The sequence below is a fragment of the Gallus gallus genome, chromosome 1 (genome assembly GCF_016699485.2).
Source record: "Gallus gallus isolate bGalGal1 chromosome 1, bGalGal1.mat.broiler.GRCg7b, whole genome shotgun sequence".
NCBI classification, from domain to species: Eukaryota; Metazoa; Chordata; class Aves; order Galliformes; family Phasianidae; genus Gallus; species Gallus gallus.
In genome coordinates this window covers 173,726,602-173,749,512 of record NC_052532.1, presented here as the reverse complement: position 1 = coordinate 173,749,512, position 22,911 = coordinate 173,726,602, and the positions used below count along the sequence as shown (strand labels likewise).

Below are 22,911 nucleotides of genomic sequence, written 5' to 3'. Positions count from 1 at the left end.
TGAGCAAATGCTATTGAGCAGGAAGTCATGCAACACTCATGCTCATTTGTATTGAGTGAGAAAGGCCAAAGAATGCAAGTCAGTCCTGTGTCATTCACAGAATCATAGAATCTTTTGAGTTGGAAGGAACCCTTAAAGGTCATCTAGTCCAACTCTCCTGCAATGAACAGGGACCCTACAGCTAGATCAGGTTGCTCAGAGCCCCATCCAGCCTGACCTTGAGTGTCTCCAAGGATGTGGAACATGCAGCACATCTGCCTTTCTCCACCTTACCCATCCCTCCAGCACTACCCTAGCAGACCCTTCATGCTCCAGTACAACTCCAGGATATGTCACATACACCTTCAGAGTCACACTGTGACAGCTTCATTCTACTGGATGCAACTCAGTCATCACATTCTATCAGACACTTATGATTAATAGGCACACAGAAAAATAATTTTCCATAGTCTTGTATACGTACTTAGATAGTCCATTTGGGAACCAGAGGAGACTGACAGCCAAGTGTTATGTAGTCTCTAGGCTAGGCACAGCCAGTCTTCATCCCTCAGCTTAAGGCCCAGAGAATGGTCCATAGGTCTAATTCGACACTGCAGCTCAGGCATAGCCTTAGGTTACAGCTACATGAATATGTCACAAAGGGCAAGGGCCCATATCATTAAACTGTTTACATGATCCTTGGCATGATTTTATCTTGGGTCAATGAATACTTACTCAAATTGAAGCTTGAATGTAGCCTGGGGACTACCAAAGGTCACATTCTATTCTCAGTAGGCCCAATGGATAGGAATAAACAATATGGTGTCCTAACTCCATAACATTTGGTGACAGCTAATCTTGTTAACCTAGAATGGTCACTCTGCTTTTATTTACTGCTATATATAGATGCTGGTTGTGATTAGCAAAGAAGGAAATACTTGCATAAATAGTACTGTACAAGTTTATGTAGCTTTCTGGACACTATCTGCAATGCAGCCTGTCTGGACTCATTGGCCAGGCCCAAAAAGATATGCTGGTGTCCAAAGAGGCAAGATATGGTGAGCTTACTCTCTCTCTCTCTCTCTTTAGCTTGTTCCTATAAAGCTTGTTAGCTTATCATATTGCTACTAAGAACTCACCTCTGTTCTAACTTCTGATAGACTTTTAAGAAGCCACCACATAAGGATATTTTAAATTGCTGAAAGTTGCACAAGTGTCCAGAAGCTAGTAGAAATACAGGCTCCAGAAAGGAAAATTTTGTAAGGGGCAGCAAAATTGACTGTGTACACATGTACTTTGAATGCTACTCAAAGCCACAGAATCCCTGAAAACAGGTGCCTTAGTGAAAAACTGTTCAGAATCAGGAAGGTTCGCGGTCACTCATACAAGGAGCTATAAAATAGAAGCAAATTACCAAAGCATCAAGAGTGTTCTTAGGTCTGTATATGAAAATGAACTAAAGTGAAGGCCAGGACAGTAAAAATAACCCTGGTACATTATTCTGACAGTGTGGCTCCACAAGATTTTAAACTGATTGAAGGTGGCACAATCATGATCTTGCCAAATCCTTACACAAAGCTGACTACAGCACAAATTCCAGGGTTATAAACTGATAAAGAAATGATTGCATTTATTGCCCATTTAGTTCACTAACCCAGCTTTTCATCGAGCTGGATAAGCACAGTGACAACAAAGAGTAAAGAGCAGAATGCTGGAGGGATTGGGAGCAGAGGGAAGGAAGTACAACAGCCACAATTTAGATAATTTAAAAATGTTATGGAGTGGTAGCCTCTGCACCTTATTTTATTTCACCATCACAAAATACAGTGTTGCTCCACATACGTGAAGCTGGAAAATAATCCAGAAATTTAAACAGCTGCATTTCTTGCATTAATTGCTCTTCAAGGCCAGCACATCCTAATAGTTTAAGCTGCTGCTTCCTGGTGACAGACACCTGAGGCAAAATAAAACAAGAGAATAGATTTGTCATGAATATAGCAAATTATTTATATGAGCTCAGTTCTAGTTGTATTTACACTACAGATGAAAAAAGAGAATCCTTAAACAATTCTTTATTGCAATGTAAAGGACTGTACATTCAGGCAGACACTTGGAGAATGGAAAGTACAAAAAGTGATAATGAGAACTAATGCAAAATATTTACTTAAACGACTATGTCTAATGACAGGAGTTATCCTTTTTTTTCCCCCCTCTTTATTTCAACAGCATAGCAGTCTTCTCCACAAGGTATGTCAGTGCTTGGTTTTGCATTGAGTACTTTAAGAAAACACACTTATTTTAAAGTGAGCTTGTCTAAGACAGATAAGAGCAAGAAGAACCATCAGAAGAACTTATGACAGTTTTCTTTTCATCAAGTAATAGAAAAAGCAGCGGTTCTGTCACTATAGAGTTGTAATATCAGACAACAGGAACTCAGTCATTTAATCTCAGCCAGTATAGCTTTTCATCATGAAGAGCTCTGGGACTGTGGTTTGTTCCAATTCACATCAATAGCAATGCAGCTGTCTGAAGACACATCAATACTAATAGCCGCTCACAGCGTCTATTGCTCTGCATAACCAACATCACAGTTATGTGATACTGTTGTGTGTAACTCTACTGTAATTAAAAGCAGTGTGCTTCTGGTAAACATTTTCCAAATTACATTTCTATCTCAGATTTATCTTGTAATTGCACACTGGACATTTAAATATATAAAAATGTGAAGTGTAACATGATGTAGTATTTTAAAAATTACAGTTATGTTTATAAGTGAAAGATTTTCATTGAGATTATGAAAATGTGCTGCTTTTTTTCAGAAAAGAGTGAGTATAAATTGTTGTTGGTCGTATACTCTTTGCTACCTTTCATCTGGATTACAGAGAACTGTTCCCATCTCAATAAGCTGATTCCACCTCAGTATGTATAATCAGGGCTGGCCCTTTAGCTAGCAAAACATCAAAACTTGAAAGATCAGCAAACTTTACTGGAATTAACATCAAAATTAGAGATTAAAGTGCTACTGAAAATGAAAAGTCCCAGGAGAAAACCAAGAAATTCAAAGGCTTCTGTATGCTTGTTGAACCAATAAAAATGTAATTATTCTACGAGTGAAAGAGAAATTAGGAGACATGAGAAAGATCACTGTGGCCCCAGAAAAAAAAGGAGATCCTACTAATGAGATAGCTACTAGGAACAGTAAAATTTTATAGGAGATGAAATTACAGTAGTCAAGCTCTGAAATATGAGTTAGTTCATAAAACACAGTTCATGCTATAAAACCTTCAAATTTCAATAAATGTATGCAAACCACAACTAGGGACAAACAGTATGTTCTGCCCATTGCACAGCAGAAAACAGCAGATTATGAGAACTTTCTCCCTAGCAATACAGCAGGAATTTCATTTTGCATTCCACAATTATTACCATAAATGGAAATACCTCAATATGTGTTTAGAGGCTTCTGGATTTCTTTTACAAACTTTCTGTGACTTCAGAGGAGCTGGACCACTTATCATCTTGATGAAAGTTAAAGAAACCTAGAAAACACCTATTATGTGGGCTACGTGGAGACGCACTGGAACAGGTTGCCCAAGGAGGCTGTGGATGCCCCATCCCTGCAGGCATTCAAGGCCAGGCTGGATGTGGCTCTGGGCAGCTTGGTATAGTGGCTGGTGACCCTGCCCACAGCAGGGGGGTTGAAACTCGATGATCATTGTGGTCCTTTTCAATCCAGGCCATTCTATGATTCTATGATTCTATGATTTTTGGTGATTTTTTCATCAAAATGCAACTCCAGTCAATTAAAAAAAAAAATCTAGTTCAATTTCTGGTGGAAATGGAAGCAAATAATTCCACATCTCAAAATAATTCACAGTCCTTTGTCAACCACATACTTCCTTGCCCAGAAACAGATAAAAAATGTCAAATGTCAGCGTCCTCACAAAATTAATTCTTAATTAACGTCAAGAGCCAATATTTGTTTATTTATTTAACTATCCGACAACACATTATTTTTTAAAGAGCTGCGTGATTGCCTTCCATACAGAGCTTATGTTTCTTATTTAGGATATACCCAGAAAAGAATGTTGAATATTTTGTAATACATTGAGACTTTCAAAAGACTGGTAAATCCATATCTTCAATTCTAAATGGATAGAGCTTCCTTTGCTCCAGTTCTCTTACTGCAAAATACAGGCTGATGGAAACTGAAGAACATGGCTATATATATTTTAGTCAGTGGCCTTGTAAATCTGAGGGAAAGACCTAAACTATGAATGATAATAACCTATGGTTTTTATCCAAAAATTCCGTAGAAAGTGAATATCTATTCAAAATAGCTGTAGTTCATCTGAAGAATGGATCTACAAGTCTGTATGTCCCCAAATAGATGTTTGAATTTATGTTCAGAATATTTTAAAAATGCCATTTTTCCTCTTATGTTTTCTGCCATGATTAACTGTGTTGCTGTAAATCTTGCTTAAATGTGTAGTTTGACAATTCCTAAAGGTAGAAGAAAAGGTCTTAGGTTTGCACAGCTACATGTAACTGTGGCCACAGAGGGCTAAGAACAGCAAAGCGTATCTCATCTGTTAATTCTCCAGGCATGCCAGAGAGTTGAAAAGCTGAGCAGGGTCTGGACCTTAGCAACAGGAACTGGAATATAAAGTACCGATTAAATCATTTTATGATACCGCTAAGTGTCCTGAGTGCATGAAAATACAATGACTTTTCTTTCTTTCCTTTTTTTTTTTTTTTAATACACCTATTTCTTTTCACCCCACCTGTTCTTTAGTAAAAGAATTTGCATCGTCTTTTTGAGGTAGAAAGATGTACAAAAGCTTTTACTGTAATGACTGATGGACAAGATGCATCCTACAATTAAATGTTATCTCTGCAGCCTTTTCCATAACGCTCCTTCAGTATCTGTAAAAACAGTAATTTTTGTGCCTTTTTAGCTTGCCTTATCCTTGCATAGATAAATTTTGTGCTGTATTTATTACATTACCCTTCCAGAGTAAATATAGGATTGTAAGATAACCCATTAGACTGTCGAAGAACTTGGATTTCTTCATTTTACACCTCCTATAAAGAAGCAGCTTCTTCAGTGCTGCCAGTCTATATGGAATATTTGTTGTTATTTTAGATTTTTTTTCTATCACCATTAGTGTTTCTCTTTCCACTGTCACATTCAATCTGCATGACATCAGCATGTCACCAACAGAACAGATGTCACTTTATTGCAGTCTTTTTGTTTTCTTTTTTCTTTTTTTCTTTTCATTCTAATTAGTGATCTACTCTTCCTTGATATGCTACAATTTACTTGCAGCAATATAGGCACTCTGATGGGGACAGGGTGATATAACCCAGAGTGACAGCCTACAGAGTGGCAATAATCTACTAAAATATTTGAAACTGAAAAGAAAATTTATCTCAGTCAAGAAAGCAGCCTGAAGGATCAAAGGACGCCAGACAGTCTTGTCAGAAAAACAGAAGTTGTTGTACAACAAAATGGTACTTGGACTTGTTAATAGCTACTTGGATTGCTAGAAGCAATCACACTGTAATGACTGAGGAGGTCAGTGTAAGAACGCTCTAATTTCTTCTAACGTTGCATTAATAATCAGTTTAAAATTGGTTAAAATGTATGTATATATTTAAACACTGGGCCCAGATCTTATACTTTTACTTCAATTTGGTACAGGATAGGTCTTCTTTCATAGTGCCTGACATCATGTCACATTCTAATAACATGGCTGCTTGTAGTAGGGGGCTCAGAATGCCATATGTAATTAAAATCTCTATTTCGAGATACATTCTCTAGTTTATTCATGCAGAGAAGTCATTTTACCTCTTGAACTTTCTGCTGGACTGAACAAAATGAGTGAAAACGTATTATTGCAGTCCTTACATTTGAGTGAATTGCGGCTGCAACTGAAATTACCACAATCTCCTGTATCCTTCACGTTAATTTATTTGTAATGCACATGGTCAAACCATTCCATTTTGGATATTTACTTCTTCTTGTTTAGATTTATAGTGAAGTTGAAAAATTAATGAAGTAGAAAATCAAAGCTTTCTAGGGCACTTTAATCAGATAAAAAGTACCACAACGGCAATGCTTCATGCAGACCTGGGTTTTAAAATGGTAAGATATTTACTTAGGAAAACAATTTTGTTCATCTGTTTAATTACTTTGTAAGGCAAGGAATAATTTAACTGAAAACATAAGCATAAGCCCATACATTACCAAGGCAGCACACAATTGCCAACACTTTCTCCTTGGGATAAACAAGAAATCCTAAGGAAATTTAATGACCTAATATTAAAAAGAGCTTAGGGCCTTTTCAGAGCTGTTAGATTTCTTTCAGTTCTGCTTGATCTCATTGGGAGCTGAAAGTATCAAAAGCCTGCTGGATGGCATCCTACCTGTTTAAGCTTGACCTCATTCAAAAAAGATTTGGTTTTGCTGATACTTTCAAAAGTCTGACAAAGCACTTGCAAGAAGGTAGAAGGCATTTGTAAACACAAAGTACCTCTAGGGGCTGGAAACACTGAGAGGGTTATTATAAAGAGTTCTGTTAGAGATTGCAATTAAGTCTAGCATGACACCGATAGACAAAAGAGTAGCACATCACTCAGAAATTATTAAAAAGTCAGGTAAATGAACAAAAGCTCTGAAAAAGCTTGTAAAGGCAAGTCATAAATGTGAGTAACCAAAGAGAACAAAGGAAAATAAGCACTTGTGGACAAATTTAGAGATTACTTTGAGAAACAGATGGCAGAGGAGAGCCACATGAGAAATGCTGTAGACCGCAAAACGTAAATTTAGAAAGCAGCAGAGGAACAGGTCATGCTGTGGTGGTGGGCAGAGCAAAGGGATTCAGAGGTACACACAGCCTGATGCTTCCACAGGCACAATAATGTATAAGGACGATGCTGGCCAAGCAGTACAAGGTGAATTTGCTAATCCAAGCCAATCTGCAAATAAAACTGATTTTCAAGCATCTAGGAGAGTACGTAACGTGACTTTTCCAAAGAAACCCACAGTGTTACTTGTTGATGTGCTCTCTTTGCCCCCACTAGATTGACGCTACCCTTAGGAGTAACATGAATGTGTGGAAAAAATGAAGCTGTTACCTACGTTATGCCCTTCTGACTGAGAATAAATGTGAACACAGAGCTGATAAAATTGGAAGTCACGTGAACTCTTAATCATAATATTTATTTATTTATTTATTTCCCAAAAAATCATGTGTAGCATTATGCTGACACATCTTATCTTATTCATTAGGGCAGAAAGCAGCGGCAAGGCAGGGCAGGCTGAGGGGAGGCCTGATGGCGGCTGCAGCTCCTCACAGGGAGCGGAGGGGCAGCGCTGAGCTCTGCTCTCTGTGACAGCGACAGGGCCCGAGGGAACGGCATGGAGCTGCGTCAGGGGAGGGGCGGCTGGGGGTGAGGGAAAGGGTCTGCACCAGAGGGAGGTGGGTATGCAACAGCCTGCCCAGGGCAGTGCGCACGGCCCTAAGCTGCTGGAGTTCAGGGAGCGTTTGGACAGCTCTCTCACACATCGGGATTGGATGCTGGGTGGTGGCGTGTGTGCTCAGTGTGCGGGAGGCGGACGGATGGGAGAGGAAAACGCTGCCTGCCGCGGCCTGTCCCTCGGCGGCCGCCGTAGCCACTGCTCCTCCTACGGGTAGCAGCCGGGGCTGTGCGGAGCTGTGGAACGGCGCGCTTTTCAACCGCCATGAGCCTGTGGGTGGACAAGTATAGGCCCAGCGCCCTCAGCCGCCTGGATTTCCACCGCGAGCAGGCGGCGCAGCTCCGCAGCCTGGTGAGGAGCCAGACCGTTCCCTTCAGGACCCAATTCTGCGGGTTGGCCCTGCAGGGGTCGTGGCGCGGGGTGAACGACGTGCGGTGGTCTGGCGTTCCCCGTGCTGGACGTGGGAGGGGTCGATACTCTTGAAAGCAGGGCTTTACCTAACGTTAGGCGGAGCTCTGAAGTGAGCCGCCATGAAACCTGGGGCTGTGAAGTTGTGAGGGTTAAGGGAGACAGTCGAGGTCAGGCTGGAGCGGCTCTGAGCACCTGATGGAGCTGAGTGTGTGTATATATTCCATCTGTAAGCTTTGCCTTCTTTTTCCCTATGCGTGAATGCCTACTCCCTGGAAGCATTTAAGGCCAGGCTGGATGGAGCTGTGAGCAACCTGGCCTAGAGGGAGGTGTCCCTGCCTATAGCAGAGGGCTGAAACTAGATGATCTTAAAGGTCCCTTCCAACCCAGAGCATTCTGTGATTCTATGCTTATTGTGGTAATGGCATCAAGCTGTGTCAGGGGAAGTTCAGATTGGACGTTAGGAAAATATTCTCAGAACGAGTGGTGAGGTATGGGCACAGGTTGCCCAGGGAAGTGGTGGAGTCGCCCTCCCTGAGGTGTTCAAGGACTGTGTGGATGTGGCACTGAGGGATATGGTTTATTGTGCATGGTGATGGTGGGCTGGTGGTTGGACTGGGTGATCTTAGGTGATGATCAAAATGATTGTCGGGATGTTCTTGACCTTTTCCAACTGTTATGATTTTAGATTCCCTTTTTTTTTTTTTTTTTGCTTGTTTATGGGTTGTGCAGTATTTATAGTTAAATGAGGTTATACACTATACATTGCCTTGATGAGAAAACATTCCAGAGAAAATGTTACTGCAGGAAAGGAGTTAAGTTCTTAATTTACATAATAAGTTAGGACTGAGTTGTACACAGAAAAACAATGTCATGTGAACTTGTGTGACAGCGGGTATAGAAATATTCTCTTGCATCATGAGGAAAACGCTGTTGTAACTAATGGATCCTATTGCTTTGCGTTCAGGTTCAGTGTGGTGACTTCCCTCATCTGCTGGTGTATGGGCCATCAGGAGCTGGAAAGAAGACAAGGATAATGTGTTTGTTAAGAGAATTATATGGTGCAGGTGTGGAGAAACTGAGGATTGAGCATCAGAGTATAACGGTAGAAAAAATAATTCTACTCTCCTGCTAAGCACCGTAGACATTTGTATTCTGACATGTTTCTTTTGTGAGGCCTTTATATTTATATGAATTTTAATATATATATATATTTTTTTTCTGTACTTGGTATCATTTAGTTCATTTATGCACTTAATAACACTAGTTTGATTACTTGAATAGGTAACTTTTACCACTCTTACTGGATATTCTTGTTCCTTAGGTGTTTGTGGATGGGTGTGGTTTGTTTTTATTTCTCATATCAGTTTGAGCAATAGTGTATATAATAGACTAGCAGAGAATTTCAATTTTCTGTAAAGGTAACCCTTAATTTTTAAATCATAAGCGCTACTTCTTTTCATACATGCAATTTATAACTTCTGTTCTCATTCCTATAATGACAATTTCAGCATTAATTAGTTTAAGCTGTTGTGTGGTTTTTGGTTTTTTTAATCTGCCTTGGTCTTAAGCATTTAATACGCCCTTCTAATAGTAACTAATTGTCTACTCAAAATCTTTGCTATGGAAAACTTAAGCAGCAAGGGATTACCAAATCTTATTTATAGGTCCTTGTGAAGAAAAAAACAATAGTACAACAAATATGATACCTGGATGATGCAGTAATAGGAGGTATATGTTGCTATAATTACTATTCTATAGGCTGGATGATGCATCAGTGCTCCTTTTCTCCCTTTGCTTGCATGGCATAGGAGTAATGTCTTAGTGTCTGTTTGATCTGAGACCTAGCAATTTATAATCTGCAAGATTTCTGTTCTTGAAGAGTTCTTCAGATACTAATTTATTATGGTTACTCTCTACATAGGCACCTTCTAAAAAGAAAATTGAAATTAGCACGATTGCGAGTAATTACCACCTTGAAGTTAACCCAAGGTAAGTATACTCTAAAACGAAGTCCCACGTGCCATGTGATCAGTGTCTTATATTTGAAGTGGTTTTGAGATGAGTATATAAGGGCCTGACTGCTCAATTTATTGCCTGAGCAAATTAGATAATGATTTGAAGTTTGGGTTGCAAATAAGGGTAGGGAAAAGATTTTTAATTAAACAGCTCTGGGTGAGCAGAGAACTTGGATTTCTCTGTACTTAGCAGTAATGTTCTGCTTAACTAACCACATAAGTGTGCAGATGTTGAGGACTAGCTACCCAGGAACAATTGGGGTTTATCCATTTATGTTGCAACAAGAAACTTCTGTTTGAACCTAAATCATTATTTCTGTCACAAATATAAAAATAAAGTGACTTGAAAGCAAGGTTTTCCCTGTAAATCTTAAAATGGTATGGAGCAGAGAGGTAGATTTTCCCCTTTAAAAACAAACAAACAAACTAATAACAGTGAAAATGCCCACAAAATACTGGGGATCCTGTCGTGAAGGAGATAAGTTGTTGAGTTAAATGTCAGGAGCTATAATGCTGTGCTGTATGTCTTCTTTGACAGTAATGAAATTGCTGGTGACAGTTCAGTGGCCCAAAGTAATACTTGTGTTTACCTGAAGCTCTTTAATGTTGCTTTAAATCACAGGACAGTAAATGTCTGTATGCAGCAGTAGGCTTTGTTCATGGTGGCTTTGTTTCCTGAGTTGAAATTCTAAGACAGTGTGTATCCTGATGTAACTTCTAGCAGTGTGCTAATTACTAAATGTTTTCTCATGTTGCTCTACGTTTTCAAAGCCATTTTCACATGTGTTCCTTTAAAAACTTGTGCTGCTGTTAGTCTCTGTATATTGATCAGTGAGTATCTGCTGGTGTTCACTTCAAACAGGTGAAGCTGAGGCTTTTGCTAATAAACTGTATACACGAGAATAAACGATAAATGTCACTTAGGTGATGTGAGAGGTCTTCTGATCTGTTTAACCAAATACTACACAGCACTTAGAATCATAGAATCAGTCAGGTTGGAAAAGACCTTAAAGGTCATCAAGTCCAACCATGACCTAACCATACTACCCTAACTCTAACAACCCTCTGCTAGATCATGTCCCTGAGCATCACATCCAAATGGTTTTAAACACATCCAGTGATGGTGACTCAACCACCTTCCTGGGCAGCCTATTCCAGTGCTTAACAACCCTTTCTGTAAAGAAGTGTTTCCTATTATCCAACCTAAACTTAGCCTGGTACAACTTAAGGCCATTTCCCCTTGTCCTGTCACCAGCGAGAAGAGACCAACCCCGCTCTTGCTGTAAGCACCTTTCCGATGTTGGAGGAGATCAATAAGGTCTCCCCTCAGCCTCCTTTTCCCCAGTTCTTTCAGCCTCTCCTTGTAGGACATATTCTCCAAGCCCTCCACAAGCCTTGTTGCCCTCCTTTGGACCTGCTCCAGCACCTCCGTGTCCCTTCTGTACTGAGGTGCCCAAAACTGAACACAGTACTCAAGGTGAGGCCTCACCAATGCCAAGTACAGGGGGAGGATGACTTCCCTAGTCCTGCTCACCACACCATTCCTGATACAAACCAGGATGCTGTTAGCCTTCTTGGGCACCTGGGCATACTTCTGGCCTCCTGTCATACTACTTCAGCCTTCAGTACACCATGGTCCCTTTCCATGAGGCAGGTTTCCAGCCACTCCTCCCCAAGCCTGTAAGGTTGCCTGAGATTGTTGTAATCAAAATGCAGAACCCAACACTTGGCCCTATTGAAACTCGTACAGTTAACCTTGGCCCATCGATCCTGTCTATCCAGGTCCCTCTGTAGTGTCCTTCTCCCTTCAGGCAGATCAGCAGTCCCTCCCAACTTGGTGTTGTTTGCAAAAAAAAGTCTTGTTACTTTTTAGAGTAAGTTTCAATTTGAAACATATGTATGTTATTTATATATATATAAAAAAATCCTAAAATTGTGAAATTGCTGCATTATATTACGTACAATGAATGTGTTGTAAGACTTAATGCATGGGGTCTAAGTGATTGAACAGCTGCCATATTTATGTCTGACTAGCCAGTGAACCTTTATGTGTTGTGTTAATGATTATCAGTTTGGTCTGCGAATTTTGATTGAATTGTGATACTGTAAAATTGTGTAGTGTATCTTTTGTGACATGATAAATGGCTATCAGAGAAAGGAAATTAGCTTCTGGAAAAGGGTAGGACACTACAGATGCTGAATTCGTTATGGAACTTTATTAGATGGAACCATTCTTTTTCCTCCAAAAGGAGACTGTCATCTTAATTCCAAAGTGTTGTCTGCTGGTTGCTTGAACAGTAATTATTTGAGCTATAACAGCAGTTATTTGAGTAGTTACTTGAGCTGGATGCATTCAAGGCCAGGCTGGGTGTGGCTCTGGGCAGCCTGGTCTGCTGGTTGGCGACCCTGCGCATACAAAGCAGGGGGGTTGAAACTACACGGTCATTGTGGTCCTTTTCAACCCAGGCCGTTCTATGATTCTATAAAATAAGTGCCCCTGAGTATCTGGGAAGTGAAAGAATAAGGAACAATAAAAAGTACATTTGTGGGTGAAGTTAGCTTTTGCTTATTGTTTTCCTGGATTATTTGCTGTGGTTGTGTAGTATCAATAGACAGTGTTTCAGTATGAAATTATGACCTTGGATTCTTTGTTACTGCAGAAAGCACTTAAATGTTAGGAAACTATCTTAGGAACTTTTTCATTTCCAAAGGCTGGTGTAACTCATAGAGTAGAACGAGATTGTGTAAATTTTGGTGTTACTGCTTTTTCCCTCTAAATGCAGATCAGCTTCCTTGCTGAAAGACACATCTCTAAGACTGTGTAGGCCCTTCAGTCAGAGTCAGCATAATGTGTTCAGCAGGTTGTGAACTGCTGAACTAAGCTGGTGATGTGATGCTTCTGCCTATTCTGCTGACTACTCCTTGGCAAGAAAAGGAAAGGTTTGGTTGAGTGGTGACTTGAGCAGGACAAATGCTTTCTTCATTTTCTTGACAGTGAAATGTTGCAGAGCTGCTTCCTCTTTTCTTTGCTGTGTCAGTAATCTAGCTTGCAAGTCAGTCCCCAGTGGCTGTTGTATCTAGCTGACCTAGATACAACCTAGGGACTAAGAAAGCTGCACAGCGTCACTGTGGGCAGTAGTATGGAGAAGAGCTAGGAAGATGATTGCCTTGTATTTCCTCATGTTTTCCTGCCTTCTAAGAGAAACAAGCTAACCACCTGTGCAATATCTGTCTTATTAGTAACTTTTTATAACTTCAGTGTGCCTGCCATTCAAATTTACACTAGGCATGTAGTTTTAAGGTAAAACTCGTAAGCACTTACATGAATCCTTTGAGTTAGTCACCCTACCTTAGACTTCCTTTTTTGTGCCATAGTGATGGGCAAAAACTTTGACAGTAAATGTCTGTCCAAATTGCAGGCGACAAAACTTCTGATTTCTTATACCAAAAAAAAAGTTTTGTTTTAATGAGCTGATTAAAAACATCTGACAACAGTTTTTTGCCACTTTCCAAAACAGTGCAACTAATCCAGCTGTGCCTTCATAAGACCTCTGAGATTGTTATTACTAGGAAGGTAACTTTCATAAAATGTGTTTTGAGGTTAATTCTAACCTCCATAGCTTCTGAAACACTGTGTCATTCTTATCAGTTCGTTGACCAAGGGGCTACTTTAAGACAGTGGTTTTTATATGCTGTATAAAGTTGTTGTTCTAAAAGTTCTATTCAAACTCTTATTATAGTGATGCTGGAAATAATGACCGTGTAGTGATTCAGGAACTCTTGAAGACAGTAGCACAATCCCAGCAACTTGAAACAAGTACTCAACGAGACTTTAAAGGTGAGTAAAAGCAGTTAAACCCAGTCCAAATTCTAATTAGACTTTTTAAAAAGATTTCAGGTGATTGTTTTGTGTGTACACGTGTCTTGTATGTGAATACATGTAAACCTTTGTCAAACAAGTTAGCATTTTTCTTTGCGGAAAGTTTGTGGTTGAATACTCAATATGAGGTTGTATCTTGCATTGATTCCTTAGGGAGACTGGATGTAGCTGAATGACAGTAGCTGGGCAAATGGAATTGGAATTCCCACTGTTTTCTTTCAAGTCTACCACTTAAATGCACTGTAACTTACTTTGGTGAACTACAGTGGTTATTGAGTTATGAGTTACTGATGGTTAATATTAAATTGAGGGGCAGGAAAGCATTGTGGTAAAAAGTGCTGTGTTGAGTTGCTTATTTGTAGAGTTTCTTGGTGGATGAGGTGCCTTGAGCTGCATTGAGCAGAAGGTTCAAAAGTGTTTTATCTGCAATGCACAGCAGGATTCTGAGTAAGAAAATGAAGATGGCTTTCATTGAGTCTTTTAAGACACTTGTTTCTACAACTGATTTATATTTCCTCTTCTTGACTAAATTGAGAGCAAAACCAGAACTATGTGACAAGAAATTGAAGGAGAGAGAAAATCTTAGAAGAGAGTAATTGACAATGGTCAATGAACTTGATATTTTTGTCTCACTTTTGTTACTGTCCTTAGAGCTGTGGTCACACCACTTTACGTCAAAGTAGCTGGTAAACTGTCTGGTCTCAGGCCCCATATATAACCAGAGAAGAAATGGGAGAAGAGTACAAGACTGACTAGTTCCTCCAGGCTGTTCTCAGGGGTCTTTTCAGAGTACTGAAATGACTCATCTATGAGTTACCTGCCTATGGAGGAGCCTGCAGAAAGTAGCTACAAGAGTTAGTAGTTTCATATCAGGCGTCTCCTGATTGTTCCAAAGCATTTTTGAAATGCTTTTCTTTTTCTTTGAAATACCATGAAATGCCCTGCAACTACTGCAACACAGCAGCTTTCTGTCACTTCTTTTGCTAAGATAAGACATCAGCTTTAAATATAAAATATATTGAGGGGAGTCTTCAGGAAATGTTTTTTTTTTTCAGGAAATGTGCTTTTTTTATGTGACCTTATGCCATACATGCTTTTTGTGTTTCTTTCGTAGAATTCCTTTAAAAAGTTATTGTACTTATCAGGGTGAAAGCTTCTACGCCTACCTGAATTACTTCTTGGCACTGAAGTGTTGTAAAGCTCTTCTGCTCTGAAGAAAATTCTATTATGTGGGTATAGAGTATGAGGGAGGAGCAGATTACACAGTCAAAAAAGCACACAGATTGTCTTAATATTGCTTTGCTTTCCTGTGTGTGGAACTGTGCTTCCTCTTTGCTGCTTGTGTAATTCATTTTAGCATTATCACTTTAACATAAAAGCACACCTTTTATTAAGGAGTTCAGTATGTTTCTTTGTACTTTTTCAGTGGTGCTGTTAACAGAAGTCGACAAACTCACTAAAGATGCCCAGCATGCTTTGCGAAGAACGATGGAGAAATACATGGCAACCTGCAGACTTATCCTGTGCTGCAACTCTATATCAAAAATTATAGGACCTATTCAAAGCAGATGCCTGAGTGTACGTGTGCCTGCTCCCAGCATTGAAGATGTACGTTGAAACAAAAGCAAAAATCGGTCCTTTAAAAGTTTTTGCCAGATAAGTTCTTGTTGTGGGCTTAGGTAATATTTTATTTCCAAAAAGTAACCTAGTTTTTAGTGGTTGGGTGACTTTTCAAGCATGTTTCATGATGGATCAGTCCATCTCTGCTTTAGAAATATTTAGAATCATAGAATAGAATCATAGAATCGCTAAGGTTGGAAAAGACCCACAGGATCATCCAGTCCAACCATTCGCCCTTCACCAATGGTTCCTGCTAAACCATGTCCCTCAACACAACATCCAAAAGCTCTTTGAACACCACCAGGGTCAGTGACTCCACCAACTCTCTGGGCAGCCCATTCCAGTGCTTGACCACCCTTTCAGAGAAGTAGTATTTCCTAACGTCCAGCCTGAACCTTCCCTGGCGCAGCTTGAAGCCATTCCCTCTAGTCCTATCACTAGTCACACGAGAGAAGAGGCTGACCTCCAGCTCACTACAACCTCCCTTCAGGTAGTTATAGAGAGCAATAAGGTCTCCCCTGAGCCTCCTCTTCTCTAGACTGAACAATCCCAGCTCTCTTAGCCGCTCTTCATAAGGCCTCTGCTCCAGAACCTTCACCAGCTTTGTTGCCCTCCTCTGGACAAGTAGGACAAGTAGGAGAATCCGTAGGTGCTAAACTGTTTGCTAAATGTCAGGCTCCATGCTGTTTCCCTTCTAGATCTGTCACGTGTTGTCCAGTGTGTGTAAGAAAGAAGGCCTGAATCTGCCTCCGGAACTGGCTCAAAGGCTTGCAGAGAAATCTGGCAGGAATCTTCGGAAAGCACTGCTTATGTGCGAGTCTTGCAGAGTACAACAGTAAGTGGCTGCTCAAAACTAATGTAAGCTATGCTTTTAGGCATATGAATCATCTTCTGTATCATTGTTAGACCAGGTGACAAAGTTTGCTTTATTACCTCCAATGTAGGTATCCTTTCAGTGCTGATCAAGACATTCCTGAGATGGACTGGGAAATTTATCTGAGAGAAACTGCAAACGCTATTGTCAGTCAACAGTCACCTCAAAGGTAGATGAATATACTCATAGCTATAAATTGCATTCTTTGTTTGCTTTATGCTGAATGCTAAAGATACTGTGTTTTTAAGTATTGCATTTCTTGTAATCTGTAATTTTCTGGCATTTCACTAGATTTTGTAATTTAGTAGATAGATATAGTAGATAGTAGTACAAGATTACAAACAGCCTGCATGAAACTGTAGTAAGCCTCTGCTGTTTATGTATTATTAGTGAGACTTGTTTTGGAATGCTATATCCATTTCTAAGTATTGCATTGAAAAGTTTTAAGTGAATGCTGGAGTCTGCAGAAGTTGGCCTAAAATAGTCAGAGAATGGAGAACATTACCTGTGTGAAAAGAATGATATTTAGAGAGAACAGGGTAGGGAGATACAGAAGGACTTGAAAGGATGAAGGGAATAGCCATTTTTCTGATTGTCATGGTAGGAAAGCTCATAAATAATAAATAAAGAGTGTAAAGTACTGTAATCTTAAGCATCAGACATGGAATGTCTTGAATGTGTTCATGAGTTTTTAGGTCTCTTTTAACTCTATATTCAGTTCTTTGGTTAAATAGAAGTGATTTCTTGTTTGGTTCAGTCTGATGGTGAACTATCACTTTCTCTGCGTCTTCTGTGCAATCCGTTGCAGCTTTGTATTCAAAAGTGAGCATAAGCTTAGTTGAGTGCTGTGCTGTTTGCTTTCTTTTTATTTTCCTATATTTAAAGCTTTTGCTTCACCACCTCTATCATAACATGATTTTTGTGAAGTAACTTAATGTGAAATAATAAATCAGTGATTTCTTTTTCAAGAACAATGGGAGATGCCCTCTGTATCTTCTACAAATATTAAGTGTAAATAATAAGAACTTAGATAGGAAGTGGAACTAAAGGAAGAAGAGCCTGAGACAAATTCTGATAGCCTTGTAGCTTCAATGTTAGCTGTAAATTACAAATGTATGTATATAATACATATATATAATACACATACATAATGCTATATGTATTATATCTTACTGTTTTGAACAAAAGGTATATGTATTATTTGATCCAAGATGCAATGCTTCTGGTTTTAAAATCTACAACAAAAGAACCCTTTGCCTGGGTTGCTTTTTTTTCCTGCTCTATGACATACTTCACAAGTAGTGAAAATGAGTATGCTTTGTGGATATACATCTGATATTTTGTTGTCTCTCCAACAGACTTCTAGAGGTCCGTGGACGGCTCTATGAACTCCTAACACACTGCATTCCTCCTGAGATTATAATGAAGGTATGCTAGCTCTTAACTGTAGTATAGATATTAACACTGAAGATCTTAATTAAAAAAAAATAAAAATCAAAATCATCCAGGTGTTGAAGAAAAGCTTTGTCCTTTCCAAATGGATGTGAGTGACTTTATGATGCTTTTGTGTTCCTTTCTACTAAGTAACCAAAATAGTCCAAGTCATTGCTTTGAATGACTGGCTAAAGACCTGGTTCCTGCACATGTAGATACATAACATTCAAATCTAATTATCCTGAGTATATCTACTGGACTGTTATGTTCATAGTTGCATACATTTAGATTCTGATTGAGTTGTGTAGCTTTTGAGGGCAGGAGGATTCTGTTCTCTAACTTACAAATACACCAGATGTTTTCCCTCTCAGGCTTCCTTGTTCAGATGTCTCTGAGTGATTTACTAAAACTTACTGTGTCATTGATGGCAAAGCTGAGCAAAAAATGAAGGAGGACATGCTTTGTCCACCTGAAGATTTCTAAGTTCTGTTTCTGTATTGAAGCATAAGCATACTTTATGGACTAAATTTGAACGAGTTTGTTCTCTTTGGTAAAAATGTTGTGAAATATTCAGTAGTTGTGTCTAGTGTTATGTCCAGAATTTCAATGAAGGAAACAAGAGCAGCAGGCTTCTTCTTGTCCCCTCCAAAAATACCAAACCCACAAAAACCTCCCAGTAAATGGGATGTGTGTGTTCCTGCATTAGGCAGATGATGGAAGAAAGAGGAGGGGGGGAGGGAAAAGAGCAGCTAATGTTTTCAACTGCCCTAGCTGGACATTGCCATCAGACATGATTACAAGGGTTTTTTGGGTCATATTAACTGACTTCTGCGTTGTGACAGTCACCATACTTATTTTGCTTGAATCTTCCTTGCTGATGGTGGGCTAGTGCATCCTGCATTGTCCTCTCATTAGTGTACACCTTCAGTGTGAAGACCATTCTTCCTTCCTCAGCTTCAAATGTGCTCACGATGCTTCTTGCTTAATCCCAAGTTTTAAGAGAGATTTGGAGAGATTTTCTTGCATCTAGAAGTGCTTTTTTTTTTTCTCATGAGTGAAGTATTGTAACATATCTTGTGTCTGTACATGCATCTATACGTATGCTTTAAATAAGCCCTTTCCTTACAGAATGGCCTGGGTTGGAAGGGACCTCAAGGATCATGAAGCTCCAACCCCCCGCCACAGGCAGGGCTGCCAACCTCCACATTTAATACTAGATCAGGCTGTCCAGGGCCCATCCAACCTGCCCTTTAACACCTTCAGGGATAGGGTGTCCACAACTTCTCTGGGCAGCCTGTGCCAGCACCTCATAGTAAAGAACTTCCTCCTGACATTGAACCTAAATCTTCCCTCTTTCAACTTAAAGCCATTTCCCCTTGTCCTGCTGTTATCTACCCTTGTAAAGAGTTGACTCCCTTCCTGTTTATAGGCTCCCTTTAGGTACTGAAAGGCTGCAATTAGATCACCCTGCAGCCTTCTTTTCTCCAGGCTGAACAAGCCCAGCTTCCTCAGCCTGTATTCATAGGGGGGGTGCTCCAGCCCTCTGATCATCTTTGTAAAACCATATTTTGAGTAGATTATTACTCTTTGTGACCAGAAACATCCTGAAGACTCAGTTTCATAAATCTAGTTTCATTAGACACGTGATGTAATAATGATTCTTGAACATCTTTTCTGTGAGATTCCTGACTGAGTTGGTGGCTGTTGCTTGGCTATTTCTGGAAAATTGAGGTTATTCTCTTAACTAAAAGTATAAAACTTATTTAATATTGCCTTGTTTTTGCCTTTTAGGGTCTCCTGACAGAACTTTTGAATAACTGTGATGGACAACTGAAAGGAGAAGTTGCACAGATGGCAGCCTTCTATGAACACCGCTTGCAACTGGGCAGCAAAGCCATTTATCATCTTGAAGCATTTGTAGCAAAGTTTATGGCAATTTACAAGAAATTTATGGAGGACGGACTAGATGACATGATGTTCTAAGCCTGATACCTGAAGTTGTATACAGAATGTTGTATCATAGGTATGCCATGTTAGTTTTTTTCTGTCCATGTCTGTTGGCACGTGAGTCAAGTTCAAAGTCAAATATTGTATTCCATTATGGATATAAACCACAATGAACTAAAGAACGGTGTTCAGTTTTGGAAACCAGGTGGATTGTTTAACAGCATCAGTAGATCTATGGAAAATACTTTGTGCTTTCAGAAAAGCAAAAGATTGCCTCTGAAGATGGATAAGATGGTAGTCTACTTGTAGTATTTGTAAGCTTACATTAAGGAGAACATGCTTTTTGCTTTTTTTCATTTTCAGGGCCAGAGCTGTTAGCAAGATGTATATCCATGTTGTAAATTGCTGTTTGAGCATATATGTATATATTTTGCCTACTCATATATCTCATTGTTTGTCTGTTTTTGTTTTTTTGTTTTAGCCACAATATTGTCAGTGATGTGGTGACACATTGTTTTCTGAGTCATGTTTGTAAGCAGTTGTGTTGAAATTAGATGAGTAATACTTTTGTCTTGCTTTTAAGTCAGTTGGACAACATCAAACTTTGTTTAAAAGGAATATGCCCATATTAAGTAAGACCACATGCCAGCTGACACTTTCATGTTAGTTCCAGCACACATAACTGCTCAGGTAAAGATTATTCCTTTGACTCTGGTATAATCAGCGATAAGGTTTCAAATTTTAACAAGTACATCTTTTTAAGAAGTGGAAGAAAAGAATGTGAACTGCAGATTAAATGCTGAATAAGTGTTTTATGCCATGTAGATGATTACCTTAAACTCTTAAACCAGGTATATGCATTCGTTTACTTTGATGTAAACTGTCTTTCAGAAAAGTGGAGCAATACTCCCTAGTGTAAGTCTTCCAGGAAACATCAAAGTAAAGGAAGCTATACCAATTTGTTCTGCAGGTCTTTCATATGTTATTCCTATGTACTGTGGTTTCCCTAACATTGACTAAATTAATGCTATTTGTCACTCTCACTTGTCTGATTTAGACAACTGCTGGATACTTGGAAAAAAAGATTATATAGAAATGAATTAAATTCCTAGTTGCCTCTCCTCATTCATAGACTTTGGAAGCTTGAGCATTCATGTGTGTTCTGTTAATACACATCTTACCTTCCTGTTCAGTGCTAGTGTGCTTTATACTGAACTGGTTTTGTGATTGAGGAAGTTTAGAGGATGGACTTTCTCTTCCGTCTGCTCTTGTACCACAAATCCACAGCACTGTGAGAATCCAGACTGACTGATGGAGGTCCCAGAATACTCGTTTTGTTAATTCTGAAGTAAGTTAGCAGAATCAGTATTTGTGGAGCTCAAATATTTTACAAGAGAGAGCACAGGACTGGGAAAGGGGGGCATAACTACTATGTGTACTAATTGCCTGCTCTTTCAGGAGGCTAGTCTATACCCATTTTCAAAACCAAACAATACTTGCTTATTGCCCACTGTAACTCAAGGAAGTCACGACAGGGCTAAGTAACACCGCTTATAAATATTTGCTTGCTTTTACTTTTAATCCACTCTCTGTGGAAAGAGTGTAATAATGGAAAGGGTATGAAAGGCATCACGACTTGGAAAACTTAGTGACACCTGCCTCCCTCTTCCCATCCTGTCTATGAGTTAAAGCAGTTTTCTGTTCTTCATCATTTATCTATTACTGTGTTTTAAAATTGTATCATCTGTGGTTTAACATCCTGCTCTGTGAATCATTCTCATAAATTAAGCAGGATCAGTACTGACATGGAGAAGAGAGAGCAGATATTTCAGTTGGAGACAGTGGTTTCTTGCTTCAAAAGATCTCACCTGCTCAATGTAGAAGTTTAAAATCCCAACATAACTGTGTGGCTGTGCTTCATCTAGTGGAGTGGTTTCATTTTTGTTGTGCTCTACCTCACCTGGGACAAGTAATCAGGATGGGGAATAAAAGGGTAATGATCAATGGTGGAGAAAATGGCTGATGCTGTTCCAGGAAGCTGCTGTTTCTTTCTGTTGATCCTGCTTCTTCATGTGCCATAGCCTGGGACACACAAACAAATACGCAGGCAAAGAATCTCATAAGTCTGTACGTGTCTCCTACAGTGCCTGTATTTTTAAGAGAAGAAGTGCATTTATTTCCAGGACAACTAGTAAGTGGTAGAATTTTTCAACACAATAATTTTTCAGCATGTCTGCTTAGTCATCAAAACACAGAATAGCCTGAGTTGGAAGCAAACCATGAGGATCATCAAATCCAGCTTCTGGCTCCATGCAGCAACACCCAAAATCCAGACCCTACATCTGTGAGTGTTGTTCAAATGCTCCTTGAACCTCCAGCAGATTTGGCACTGTGCTGCCCTGCAGAGCCTGTGTACCAACAAATGGGGTTGATGGGACTGTATGAGCAGGTGGTTACCAGGGAAAAATGGAGACTTCTGCTGGTTTTTCCACTTATATGGTGCTATTACATGGTAGCCTAATATATCTACCACAAAAGCAGAACCTTTGTGGGGTGGGGAAGCATCTTGGTGGGGGTATTTCTGCCTCCTGTGTGTGTGTAAATGCACAACAGCGCTCTTCAGGATGACGTGTGCTGAACAGTGCACACCTGCTTCACACACCTAGCAGGAGAGGTAGTCAGAAAGACTTCTAAGCACTGAATAGCACAGGACTTCTAGGTGATGTTTCTTCAGCTGGTTTCATCTTTTTAAGATCTGTGTAGAGTTGCTTCTGAGTTGCATGCTGAGAGGATTAGCCATGCTTTCATCCAGCATCACCTCCCGCTAGGTCAAAATGAGAACTGAAAACTGCTCCTACCCAGGTGGGACTTAAGCTCTGCACAGCCTAAGAGGTTGCATAGGAGTCAGCTTCATGCCAGCACAGAAAGTCAGAGGTGAAAGTTTTTTTATAAAGAAGATCAAGAAACCAAAGATGGCAACTACTTTAGTTAAATTTGCTCTGCTCTGCGAAGATCAGCTGCAAAAAGGCGAATGGTGCAGTCAGACCTCTCTTTTTTCCATTTCTGAAATCTAAATGTTAACTCCTGCGAGATATATAATTCTTAAAGTCATGGGATTTTTTTTAGGCACCTGTGGTAAACAACACTGCTTTGGCATTAATCGGAATAAAACTGTTGTCTGTTTGGAAGACTGATTTTTAAAGTTTATTTTATGGAATAGATTCATATTAGCAAGGCAGACATGAGGAATGTTCCCTCCTTTACTGAG

The 22,911-nt window shown here is 39.6% G+C and overlaps 1 protein-coding gene across 3 annotated transcripts; it reads left to right on the top strand.

Annotated features, from left to right (window-relative positions):
* The first annotated feature begins 7,680 nt into the window (after positions 1 to 7,680).
* On the top strand, positions 7,681 to 21,540 carry RFC3 (replication factor C subunit 3). 3 transcript variants are annotated; one of them, NM_001006276.2, is made up of 9 exons: positions 7,681 to 7,813; positions 8,838 to 8,975; positions 9,795 to 9,862; positions 13,629 to 13,726; positions 15,195 to 15,376; positions 16,087 to 16,223; positions 16,333 to 16,431; positions 17,621 to 17,690; positions 19,488 to 21,540. In NM_001006276.2, exons 1-9 carry the CDS (start codon positions 7,727 to 7,729, stop codon positions 19,677 to 19,679), a joined length of 1,071 nt encoding a protein of 356 aa, NP_001006276.2. In that variant the 5' UTR covers positions 7,681 to 7,726; the 3' UTR covers positions 19,680 to 21,540. The 3 variants fall into 3 exon arrangements, with proteins under 3 accessions (NP_001006276.2, XP_015133316.1, XP_046797828.1); XM_015277830.4 differs by having other exon boundaries at positions 7,695 to 8,080; XM_046941872.1 differs by having other exon boundaries at positions 7,695 to 8,099.
* The last annotated feature ends 1,371 nt before the right edge of the window (positions 21,541 to 22,911 follow it).